The sequence below is a fragment of the Cherax quadricarinatus genome, chromosome 70, assembly GCF_038502225.1.
Source record: "Cherax quadricarinatus isolate ZL_2023a chromosome 70, ASM3850222v1, whole genome shotgun sequence".
Classification (NCBI taxonomy): domain Eukaryota; kingdom Metazoa; phylum Arthropoda; class Malacostraca; order Decapoda; family Parastacidae; genus Cherax; species Cherax quadricarinatus.
In genome coordinates, this window is record NC_091361.1 from 22,122,659 (window position 1) to 22,135,800 (window position 13,142).

Genomic DNA, 13,142 nt, shown 5'->3' on the forward strand with positions numbered 1-13,142 from the left:
CTTAGAACATTTGTTTTAATTTGCTAAACATTTCCTCTACATTATCTGTATTTAGCAGTTCGATGCAATTAACATTACTGAAATCTTAACGCATCTTATCAAAGGGACTTTTTATATAGTTTGGAATCATCGTAGTGTTATTCTGGATCTTCAAATCTGTGTTTATTTTGAATTGAATGCTGTGATTTTTTGTGTTCTAGTTTCTCTTCTACCTTGCATAATCTTATAAGGTGTAGCCTGAGACGAGATCCAAAATAATGTTGCTCCGGGTAAATGAAGTGAGAGTTTGTGCTAGAAAGTTGTTCTGTGATACTGATGAGTCTGGCGGCCTCCTGGTTCTTTGATAAAGTGCCACAGTTGACGTTAGGCACGTTAAAGTCGCCGTCACCAATTGTGGATACTAAGCACCATCACCAGTTGTGAGTCACATAGAAGCCATCACCAGTTGTGGGTCGCTGAACACCATCACCAGTTGTGAGTCACTAAGCATCATCAACAGTTGTGGGTCACAAAGAAACCATCAACAGTTGTGGGTCACAGAAACCATCAACAGTTGTAGGTCACATAGAAACAATCAATAGTTGTGGGTCACATAGAAGCCATCACCAGCTGTGGGTCACATAGAGACCAACACCAGCTGGCAACAAGTGATCAAGTAATAGGAGAGTGTGACTCTTAAGACTATAAGTAGCCTTCTAATTTTAATGTTGACGATAAGGTCTGTGTTATATCTCTGAGGTACGATAACTTATATTTTCTGTCCTTATTCTGTAACAAAAGAGCAAGTTTCTCAACAATTGACGGTTGTCTTTATAGCATCATTACCAATGTAGCTTGTTTGGCTAACAGTACCTTGGGATCCAGTCCCTGAACCTGTTATGTATCTCTGTGGGATACGTAATAAAGCTATTTAACTAACTTGTAAGTTTTTAAAATGTAAAGACTGTTTGTGATTACTTCTCAGAGACGGGAAAGGAGTGGACACCCGCTTCACTTATCAACCCGGATGAATTGGGAGACTATTTTGAGGGAGATATCAAGGGGCCGGTGCCAGAAATCCTCAGGAATGGACTCATTGACGAAAAGTACCGATGGGTCGATGGAGTCGTCACTTACGAATTTGACAGCCTTTTCGGTGAGCACCGCCATCCGTGAATTCGATTTTCTTGTTCGGATTTTTGTTTATGTTTAATTTAAATAGGTTCAGAATAATTTACTGAACACTGATCTCTTTGAAAAATCAGCCTATTAGAGATGTCAACAGCAGTGTATGTCTCAACTTAAAACTTTATCCTTGACATAAATGATGCGACACTGCATGGCTGAGCAGCTGATGATTTAAGGGCGGTAGTCCAGAAAGCTATGGACGAGTACGCAGTGCTGACAAGTGACTGCATCACCTTCGTTGAGAGAACGACAGAAGATGACTATATATTGTTTACTCATGAGTAAGTTAACTCCTGTTCGTATACCAATGAAGGCCAGTTATCAAAACTTGGAGAACCAGACAGGATAAATTTTCTGTGCATCATGGCCCTAGCGATCATGAGCATGAAGAACATAAATTAATTTAAGAAATATCCTATTGTTGACCTAGTATATCTCATCTTACAAGCAAAGTGACCCAGTCGGTACTCGAACTGCCCCTGTTCACTTAGCAGTAAACAGTTACCTGGGTACATTAATGTTCTTTAGGTTAGGTCATTCACTAATACGAGCTGAATTAGGATAACAAGTCTTAGCCTGCAAATTCAGCTGTGTTGAAGGATAAATGAAATTATTATACCATATTTTCTTTTTCTTAAAGCAATGAAGATGGGTGTCACAGCTATGTTGGGAAAGTAGGTGGCAGTCAGCAGATCAACTACCCAGACTGGTGCTTGGCGTCGTACGGCTCAGTACAGCACGAGATGTACCACGCCCTCGGCTTCCACCATGAACAGTCTCGCACTGACAGAGATGACTATGTCACTATTATGTGGGAGAATATCGAGAGTGGTATGTTGTACCATACTTTTGTTTCTCTTTTAATTGTGTAACTTGAAATTACTTAAAATTGCCATCGATAGCAATGTTTTCTGTGGGAAGTTTCAGTATCTAAATAAATGTACCATCTTTCGTACTCTCAGGTTACGAACATAACTTCAACAAGTACTCCGCTGATGTGATTAGCGGCTTTGGAGAGGATTATGACTATGGCTCTGTGATGCATTATTCCGCCTACGCTTTCTCTGCTAATAATGAAAAGACGATCGTAACTTTGGTAAGGTTGACTGGTATAGTTGTTTCATTGTGAAATTATGGAAGAATAAGTCACTGGTTAACAATCACTCGAGTCAGAAGGATTCTCCTACTTGTATATGAACGAATCGTGGAATTAAAAACATAATCTCTGTAAAGGTGACGAAGATCCTGCATCACTAGCACAGCTCTGGGATGTCCAGTTTAGTGTTAATAATATGACAGGTAATATCGACAGTGAATTATCTCATAGCCTATATTCTGACTGATTAGAGGCAAACAACCTAGGTAACCAAACTGAACATCTTCATTAAATATAATTCATATACAGTAACATTCTTGCCTTGCTTGTTACATGTTGTATTAATAACACAAACGACCCTCATTAAGAACTATAACAAGCAATATTCTCCTTACAACAGCAGCTCACTCCAACAATCATCAGTTTCACAACAGTGATTATTCCACTGTTCGTTACCATTTGCATTTTTGTCTTTCAAATTTAATTTGCTTTCTATAAATTACGTTACAGTTTCGTTTCTGTCTTAAGTGTGAGATTACCAAATTCCTTTAAGAAGTTACTTGATGTTATTTACACCTTTATGACCGACGTCAGTGTTTACCATTTGTCCAGCACAGTTAAAATTTTATTTTACATAAGAACATAAGAACATAAGAAAGGAGGAACACTGCAGCAGGCCTGTTGGCCCATACTAGGCAGGTCCTTTACAATTCATCCCACTAACAAAAATTTGACCAATCCAATTTTCAATGCTACCCAAGAAATAAGCTCTGATGTGCAAGTCCCACTCAAATCCAACCCTTCCCACTCATGTACTTATCCAACCTAAATTTGAAACTACCCAAAGTCCTAGCCTCAATAACCCAACTAGGTAGACTGTTCCACTCATCTACTACCCTATTTCCAAACCAATACTTTCCTATGTCCTTTCTAAATCTAAACTTATCTAATTTAAATCCATTACTGCGGGTTCTCTCTTGGAGAGATATCCTCAAGACCTTGTTAATATCCCCTTTATTAATACCTATCTTCCACTTATACACTTCAATCAGGTCTCCCCTCATTCTTCGTCTAACAAGTGAATGTAACTTAAGAGTCTTCAATCTTTCTTCATAAGGAAGATTTCTAATGCTATGTATTAATTTAGTCATCCTACGCTGAATGTTTTCTAACGAATTTATGTCCATTCTGTAATATGGAGACCAGAATTGAGCTGCATAATCTAGGTGAGGCCTTACTAATGATGTATAAAGCTGCAGTATGACCTCTGGACTTCTGTTGCTTACACTTCTTGATATAAATCCCAGTAATCTATTTGCCTTATTTCGTATGCTTAGGCATTGCTGTCTTGGTTTAAGGTTGCTGCTTACCATGACCCCCAAGTCCTTTTCGCAATCTGTATGGCTAAGTTCTACATTATTTAACTTATAAGTGCTAGGGTTATGGACACTCCCGAGCTTCAGAACCTTGCATTTATCTACATTGAACTGCATCTGCCACTTTTCTGACCAAGAGTAGAGTTTGTCTAAATCCTCCTGAAGTTCCCTAACATCTACGTTTGAATCAATTATCCTACCTATCTTCGTGTCATCGGCGAATTTGCCCATATCACTAGTAATTCCTTCATCAAGATCATTGATATATATTATAAACAACAACGGGCCCAAGACTGATCCCTGTGGAACGCCACTTGTTACTGATCCCCACTCGGATTTAACCCCATTTATGGACACTCTCTGCTTCCTGTCTGTGAGCCATGATTTGATCCACGAGAGCACCCTTCCCCCAATGCCATGAGCTGCTACTTTCTTCAACAGTCTTTGGTGCGGAACTCTATCAAATGCCTTACTAAAATCTAAGTAAACAATATCAAATTCTTTATCGTGGTCAACAGCCTCAAAAGCTTTACTGAAGAAAGTTAATAAATTAGTTAGACAAGACCGGCCTCTTGTGAATCCATGCTGAGTATCATTAATCAAGCTATGCTTATCGAGATGGCTTCTTATAATCTCAGCTATAATTGACTCTAGCAACTTGCCTACAATTGAGGTGAGGCTTATTGGGCGGTAATTTGACGGTAACGACTTGTCCCCTGTTTTAAAAATAGGAATTACATTAGCCATCTTCCACATATCAGACACTACACCTGTTTGAAGAGATAAATTAAAAATATTAGTTAATGGTTCACAGACTTCCATTTTGCATTCCTTAAGAACCCTTGAAAACACCTCATCAGGACCCGGTGACTTATTTTGCTTCAGTCGGTCTATCTGCTTCACAACCATTTCACTAGTGACTGTGATGTTACATAATTTATCTTCTTCTGTTCCACTATAAAAATTAATTACCGGAATATTATTAGTGTCTTCCTGTGTAAAAACCGAGAGAAAATAATTATTTAAAATCGAGCACATTTCATTCTCTTTGTCAGTAAGATGCCCATAGTTATTTTTAAGGGGACCTATCTTATCTCTGACTTTTGTTCTATATACCTGGAAAAAACTTTTTGGGTTAGTTTTAGAATCCCTAGCAACTTTAATTTCATAGTCCCTTTTAGCTTTTCTTATCCCCTTTTTAATGTCCCTCTTAATGTCAATATACTGATTCATAAGGTGACCCTCGCCTCTTTTGATACGCCTATAAATTCCTTTCTTATGCCCTAGTAGATATTTCAGCCTATTATTCATCCATTTTGGGTCATTTCTATTTGATCTAATTTCCTTATAAGGGATAAACGTTCTTTGAGCAGCATGTATTGTGTTCAGAAAACTGTCATATTGATAGCTCTCTTCGTTACCCCAGTCAACAGATGATAAGTGTTCTCTAAGCCCATCGTAATCTGCTAAGCGAAAATCTGGGACTGTTACTGAATTATCCCTACTATCATACTTCCATTCAATTCTAAATGTAATTGATTTGTGGTCGCTAGCACCCAGTTCCTCTGAAACTTCTAAATTATTAACAAGGGATTCATTGTTTGCCAGAACTAAGTCAAGCAGGTTATTTCCCCTTGTAGGTTCTGTCACAAACTGCTTCAAAAAACAATCCTGAACTACTTCTAAGAAATCGTATGATTCTAAATTCCCAGTCAAGAAATTCCAATCAATATGACTAAAGTTAAAGTCTCCTAGAATTACTACATTATCGTGCCTTGTGGCCCTAACAATTTCCTCCCATAGTAGTCTCCCTTGGTCCCTATCTAAATTTGGGGGACGGTATATCACACCTAAAATTCTCTTTTCAAAAACAAGAGAATACCTCCTCTGATAGGCTTCAAACTTTTTTTTTTTTTTTGCTTATAGAAAAAGATTCATTATTACTAAGCTGTGTAAGTCCCAATTTGCTAATTTCACAAAGCAAACAGGGACACTGGTTTCCTTGCTATGACTGGAGAATACTTCATCCGATAGGCTTCAAACCATCATATTTAGTGTAAGGTTCAGATGGGTTTTGAGACATGTAGTTGCCCGATTTGCCAGTTTCTATGAAGGAACTGAAATATTGGTTCTGCAGGAAAACTTATAAGTGTTTCTTGGGATCTGCTTCCAACTTCACTACTGATCTATGTTAAAGTTCCAAGTCTTGTTGTTACTAACAATTTGCTATGTTAAGTTTTAACTCCTCAGCTTCCTGTGTCCCGTAGCTCAGTTTTCTCTAAATAATAAAAAAAAAGATCTTACAGGCTCGCAAGTATTTTAAAATGGAATATAACTGTGGTAAGATAAAAAAAAATGAATTATTATTATTTTATTATGATCATGAGGGAGCGCTAGACCCGTAGGATTATAAAGCGCATGTGGGGGGGGGGGATGGAAGGTATTCCGGCTCAATTCAGGGAACCGGAGCACAGATCCAGTTCCCTAGATCAAGAGCCCCTCAGCACCGTCAAGGAATCTCCCTTGAGGGGAAAAAAATAAAATTTTCATGGCGTTTTGAAGTTTGACAAATTCGTAATATTCTCCTGACCACAAAATAAAAATTATATGCACTCTATTACTAATGAATATTTTTTTGTTCTTCCATAGTGTCTGGAATTCTATCAATTCATTATAATTGTATTGAATATTAAATGTGTATCAGGGTGTGTTAGCACGTCAGACATGTACAGTGTATTGTGTTTCTTGGCTGTTTTGACTTCCTAAGAGCCTACGACACAAGTCATAGGCTTCTTGAGTGTATTAAGATACAGGTCGTAGGCTTCCTGAGTATGTTAAAGGCTTCCTGAGTGTGTTAAGTTACAGGTCGTAGGCTTCTTGAGTGTGTTAAGGTACAAGTCGTAGGCTTCTTGAGTGTGTTAAGGTACAGGTCGTAGGCTTCTTTAGCGTGTTAAGACATTTCGTAGTCTTCTTGAGTGTGTTAAGATGCAGGTCGTAGGCCTCCTGAGTGTGTTAAGCTACAGGTCGATAGCTTCTTGAGTGTTAGGGTACAGGTCATAGGCTTCTTCAGTGTGTTAAGATACAAGTCATAGGCTTCTTGAGGGTGTTAAGATACAGGTCGGAGGAGTCTTGAGTGTTAAGACACAGGTTGTAGGCTTCTTGAACTTAGAGGTAGAACAATTTAAAATGTTGCAAGGTTGCAAATGTTAAAAAAAAACTATTTTTTAAATTTATTATACAAGTAGACAATAGAAAAAACATAAATGGAACCTGTTTCAAAACATTTTGTAAGCATTAAAAGATAGAAATAGGAACTAGTTATCAACAATGACACATTACAATGGGATACAACTTTCAAATGAAATGTTCCTGAGTTTCCTGAGAAAGAACAATTATTCTACGTCACTAATTTTTGCAATGAAACTTTATGAAGCAATTTCTAACCTTCTTGATGCATAGATTTACTTAGCATGTGGCACAGGAAAATGAGGATGTGACATGATCATCATGAAGATCTTCATCAGGGTACTCCTCCACCATAATACCTTTCTTCTTCTTCTTGTTCAATTTCTGCTTTTTGGATGGTGGCCTAGCTTCCTTTCCTCATCTGTTGACACCTCTGCATCTGGTGGCAAGTATTCATCATCACTGTCCACCAATTGCAGGTCATCTGGGTCTTGATCTGAGTCACTTTCGTCCCAAACACAGACAAATTTCGACTTATCCTTGGAGGACTCACCATAGAACAATTTCTGATTGGTCTGGAAGGACAATAAAAACATTCTGTACACACCCAGACCACTACTGAATTCATATATACGCTACAAAATTTTATGGAAATATTTATATACTGAAAGTTGAAAATAACACCTAAAGTGGCAGGTCAGAGTGTGCTCGGACTTGTTTTGTTGCACTTTTTTCATTTACATGGTGCACTCTTATTATGCTTCACAATGACTATGTATATATCAAAATATAGCTAAACTATTCAATTATGCAGTAGACATACAAATCAGTACTTACCGACATTGTAGAGGGTGAAGTGCAAGAGTATATGAGGAGCACTCGACGAAAAAAACGTGTCAGAGCGACGCCAAGCTAGAAGTGTTTACATTTTGCTCTCTTGATCAATGGAATGCAGGGAGAAGACATCCCCACTTAGCTGGAGCGACTCAGGGAAGGCTTCTGATTGGTCAGAAATAGAGAATGAGAACCCAGATGCATGGGGAGGGGGAGTAGAAGGACATGCACAAAAACCATGCATTCAGGTCCGAGTGTGCTCGGACCTGCCCCTTAAAGGGTTTTAAGATACAGGTCATAGGCTTCTTGAGTGTATTTAGATACAAGTTGTAGGCTTCTGTAGTGCATTAAGATACAGGTTGTAGGAGTCTTGAGTGCATTAAGATACAGGTTGCAGGCTTCTTTAGTGTATTAAGATACAGGTTATTACAACCCAGGAGTCTAAATGGCCTGTTATCCTGGGTGTAAAGGGAGCAAAATAAACACAGCAGAAAACTTTTGACTTATATTATCCTTCACCAATTTAGAAATGAAGTATATACACTATGTACAGCAATAGGTATTAGTGCACTCCACGGTAATCAAGGCAGAATAGAAGCCACTAGAGAGCAAACCATGCTTCAACCAGCTCTAGAGTGGGAATGACAAGGGCAGACAGGAGAGTGGTACCCACATAACCTCTGCTATTGCCAAAACCATCTTCTCATTGGCTGGAACCTGGGTACTGGTTGAACGATGGGGCCCCATCGTCAACCCTCAGTCACCTGGTTCGCTGGTTGGGGGAGATAGCCTGTAAATGAGGGTGTGTACATGTGCCGAATAAAGGTTACGTACTCTTTGCATGCCACACAGGTCATAGGCTTCTTGAGTGTGTTAAGATACAGGTCGTAGGCTTCTTGAGTGTGTTAAGGTACAGGTTGTAGGCTTCTTGAGTGCATTAAGATACAGGTCATAGGCTTCTTGAGTGCATTAAGATACAGGTCGTAGGCTTCTTGAGTGTGTTACTGTACATACATGCTGCACCGTGATGAACTGAGTGTATTACTGTGTAAATATTTCGAGTTTAACTGTTGACTAAGTTTCAGTTCCTTCCCTAGTGAGGGCGCAGATGAACTGTTCCTGGGTCTTCTAATGGTGTCAAATTATAGGTATTTGGCTTCCTCTGGAAGGGTTGAGCTATAGATCCGCTGCCTCCTGAGAGTTTTGAAGCATATCTACTGTGCCTCTTATGGGCACTAAGGCCTTCAAGCTGAGGTTATACGATATGGCGAACACTTCTTAAATAGCGCGGAAAATTGTCATACTTACCAAGTTATACACAGTTGCTTGTTGACTCAAGACCCTATTAAGATTAATTATATCTTTATATGAATTCATGTATGGAGTTAGCTTCCACTACTTCTACCACTTCTACCACTTACACCACTGCCACTTGCCCTAATTCACTCTACTTCCTCCCTAACCTCACAGTGACAAAATCTTAATGCTCTCAATCACTTGAGCTTCTTGTTACTGATTTTTTTCCTAATGTTCCGTCTCATGTTATATAACCTCCAATTGCTTTCCTTGTCACTACGTCTAATTATCTGGCATTTTGTGACCATGTCTCCTCGTTTATCAAGCTTGTGTGTAGGTATGAATATTCTGGCTTTTGGAAGACTGAAGGTTACAGTATTGTTACAAAACAGTAGGTAACATGTGAATATTAGAATACAGCCCACGATCACATCATCCACTTCCCATTTCATGTTGTTCTCTCCACTAACACAAATCCAATCTCAGGATCCCGACGCAGTCATCGGCCAGCGAGAACATCTAAGCGAAGTCGACGTCAGAAAACTTATGAATATGTACAAGTGTTGAGTGTGAGGTGGAGGCTGATGAGAAGCTGGAGTGAGGCATCCTTGTGCAGCTGTGTGAGGCAGCAGCAGCAGCAGCAGCAGCAGCACGGAACAGAGAGCTGAGGACCCAACTCACTCTGCTGCTCGCAATGTCACTAATGTGGAGGCATGAGGAATATAATATCCGCAGTGGATTTACGATGTCAAAAAGTTATGAGCACTCATAAAACTAGAATAGTAAATAATGTGTATTTTATATCCTAAGTAGCAAATTATACTAAAGCGTGAAGTTAAAACTATTATTATTTTATTATTATTATTATTATTATTATTATTATTATTATTATTATTATTATTATTATTGTGTGTGTGTGTGTGTGTGTGTGTGTGTGTATGTGTGTGTAGTCGCCTACATGTGGTTGCAGTGTCGAATCTCAGCTCCTGGCCCTGCTTCTTCGCTGGTCTCTGGGTTCACTCTTCCCTGGCTTCGACAGCCTTATCGTACCTCTTTTTAAAGCTATGTATGGATCCTGCCTCTACCACTTCATTTTCAATATCGTTCTACTTACTGACTACTCTGAGTTTTCAAATTCCAGCTATTAATCTTATTAATCCATCTGAGTTTTCAAATTCCAGCTATTAATCTTATTAATCCTATTAATCTTATCAATTCCTCTCAGTATTCTGTACATTATCATATCCTCCCTAGTCCTTCTGTGCTTCAATGTCATCGGACTGAGTTTCCTTAACCTCTTCTCCAATGACACACAGCTTAGCACCAGGACGAATCTTGTTGCAACCCTCTGCACTTTCTCCAGTTTCGCGATATACTTGGCCAGGTGTGGGTTCCATACTTGTTCTGCAGACTTCAATATGGGCCTGACGTACAGTGTTGTGAATGGCTACTTACTTAGATGTTGAAACTCTGTTGACAGGTTTGCCAGGCACCTGTATGGTGCAGCAGTTATTTGGTTGATGTGTGTCTTAGGAGATGTGCTTGATATGATGCTCATCCCAAGATCCTTTTCCTTTAGGGAGTTTTGCAGCGTTTAACCCCTTAGGCTGTACTCCGTCTGCGGTCTTTTTTGTTCTTCCCCGATCTTCATAATTTTGCACTTGCTGGAGTTAAACTCTAGGAGCCATTTGTTGGACGAGGCTTACAACCTGTCCAGATCCCCTCGTAGGATTACCTGATCATCGACCACTTATGTTCTCATTAGTTAGTTACCATTTTGTCCTAGGCACATGTCGATTAGACACTAGGCCTGTTGTGTGTGTTTGTGTACTCACCTAGTTGTGGTTGTGCGTGTGTGTGTGTGCTCACCTAGTTGTGGTTGCTGGGGTTGAGTCACAGCTTCTGGCCCCGCCTCTTCACCTGGCCGCTACCTGGTCACTCTACCCGCTCCGTGAGCTTTATCATACCTCTTCTTTAAGCTATGTATGGATTCTGCCTCCACTACATCACTACCCAGGCTATTCCACTTCCTGGCAACTCTGTGGCTGAAGAAATACTTCCTAACGTCCCTGTGATTCATCTGAGTCTTCAGCTTCCAACTGTGACCCCTCGTTCCTATGTCCCATCTCTGGAACATCCTGTCTCTGTCCACCTTGTCTATACCTCTCAGTATTTTATATATCGTTATCATATCCCCCCTAACTCTCCTGTCTTCCAGTGTCGTCAGGTCGATTTCCCTTAACCTCTCCTCGTAGGACATACTCCTTAGCTACGGGACTAGTCTTGTTGCAAACCTTTGCACTTTCTCTAGTTTCCTTACTTGCTTAGCTAGGTGAGGGTTCCAAACTGGCGCTGCATACTCCAATATGGGCCTAACGTACACGGTGTACAGGGTCCTGAATGACCCCTTATTTAGATGTCGGAATGCTGTTCTTAGGTTTGCTAGGCGCCTGTATGCTGCAGCAGTTATTTGGTTGATGTGCGCTTCAAGAGATGTGCCTGGTGTTATACTCACACCAAGATCCTTTTCCTTGAGTGAGGTTTGTAGGCTCTGGCCCCCTAGACTGTACTCCGTCTGTGGTCTTCTTTGCCCTTCCTCAATTTTCATGACTTTGCACTTGGTGGGGTTGAACTCGTCTTTGAGGTGTCTAACTCGCTCAGCAGCCTCTTCACTTCTTCCTCGGTTGTATGTATTGTGTCCAACACTTGGTGGTGTACCCCACCTCTCCGTCTATCTGGAGCCCCTTCTGTCTCCTCTGTGATCACTTCTTTGAATCTCCTTTTGATTTCCTCGCATACTTCGCAGTCGTTTTTTGTGATCTCTTCTCCTTCCTTCCTTAGCCTGATTACATGGTCCTTTACTGTTGCTTTCCTCCTGATGTGGCTGTACAACAGCTTTGGGTCAGATTTGGCTTTTGCTGCTATGTCATTGTCAGATTGTCGTTGGGTCTCCCTTCTTACCTGTGCATATTCATTTCTGGCTCTACGACTGCTCTCCTTATTCTCCTGGGCCCTTTGCCTTCTATACTTCTTCCATTCCTCAGCACGCTTGGTTTTGGCCTCCCTGCACCTTTGGGTGAACCAAAGGTGCAGGGAGGCCAAAACCAAGTGTGTTAGGGAATGGTGTGTGTGTGTGTAGTGTTTGTGTGTGAGTGTGTACTCACCTAATTGTGGTTGCAGGGGTCGAGACTCAGCTCCTGGCCCCGCCTCTTCACTGATCGCTACTAGGTCCTCTCTCTCTCTCTCTGCATCCTGAGCTGTATCATACCTCTTCTTAAAACTATGTATGGTTCCTGCCTCCACTACTTCACTTGCTAGGCTATTCCACTTCCTGACAACTCTATGATTGAAGAAATACTTCCTAACGTCCCTGTGACTCGTCTGAGTCTTCAGCTTCCAGTTGTGACCCCTTGTCCCTGTGTCCCCTCTCTGGAACATTCTATCTCTGTCCACCTTGTCTATTCCCCGCAGTATCTTGTATGTCGTTATCATGTCTCCCCTGACCCTTCTGTCCTCCAGTGTCGTCAGTCCGATTTCCCTTAACCTTTCCTCGTACGACATTCCCTTGAGCTCTGGGACTAGCCTTGTTGCAAACCTTTCTACTTTCTCTAACTTCTTGACGTGCTTGACCAGGTGTGGGTTCCAGACTGGTGCTGCATACTCCAGTATGGGCCTAACATACACAGTGTACAGTGTCTTGAACGTTTCCTTATTAAGGTATCGGAACGCTATTCTCAGGTTTGCCAGGCGCCCGTATGCTGCAGCAGTTATTTGGTTGATGTGTGCCTCCGGTGATGTGCTCGGTGTTATGGTCACCCCAAGGTCTTTCTCCCTGAGTGAGGTCTGTAGTCTTTGTCCACCTAGCCTATACTCTGTCTGCGGTCTTCTTTGCCCCTCCCCAATCTTCATGACTTTGCATTTGGCTGGATTGAATTCGAGAAGCCAGTTACTGGACCACATGTCCAGCCTGTCCAGGTCTCTTTGCAGTCCTGCCTCATCCTCGTCCGATTTAATTCTTCTCATCAACTTCACGTCATCTGCGAACAGGGACACTTCAGAGTCTATTCCTTCCATCATGTCGTTCACATATATCAAAAATAGCACTGGTCCTAGAACTGACCCCTGTGGGACCCCGCTCGTAACAGGCGCCCACTCTGATACCTCTTCACATACCGTGACTCGTTGCT

At 40.9% G+C, this 13,142-nt stretch overlaps 1 protein-coding gene across 1 annotated transcript; it reads left to right on the top strand.

Moving 5' to 3' along the window:
• Positions 1-315: 315 nt before the first annotated feature.
• LOC128700844 (zinc metalloproteinase nas-4) lies at positions 316-9,745 on the top strand. The gene is made up of 6 exons (XM_070099961.1): positions 316-393; positions 943-1,135; positions 1,331-1,448; positions 1,808-1,998; positions 2,130-2,263; positions 9,442-9,745. Exons 1-6 carry the CDS (start codon positions 316-318, stop codon positions 9,520-9,522), a joined length of 795 nt encoding a protein of 264 aa, XP_069956062.1. The 3' UTR covers positions 9,523-9,745.
• Positions 9,746-13,142: the final 3,397 nt, after the last annotated feature.

What these genes read in the sequence shown, in the direction of transcription:
- LOC128700844 (XM_070099961.1), top strand. Translation starts at nt 316, where the DNA reads ATGAGTCTGGCGGCCTCCTGGTTCTTTGATAAAGTGCCACAGTTGACG. An exon ending in GTGGGAGAATATCGAGAGTG is followed by an intron (nt 1,999 to 2,129) that starts GTATGTTGTACC and finishes TCGTACTCTCAG; the next exon opens with GTTACGAACATAACTTCAAC. An exon ending in AAAAGACGATCGTAACTTTG is followed by an intron (nt 2,264 to 9,441) that starts GTAAGGTTGACT and finishes ATCCAATCTCAG; the next exon opens with GATCCCGACGCAGTCATCGG.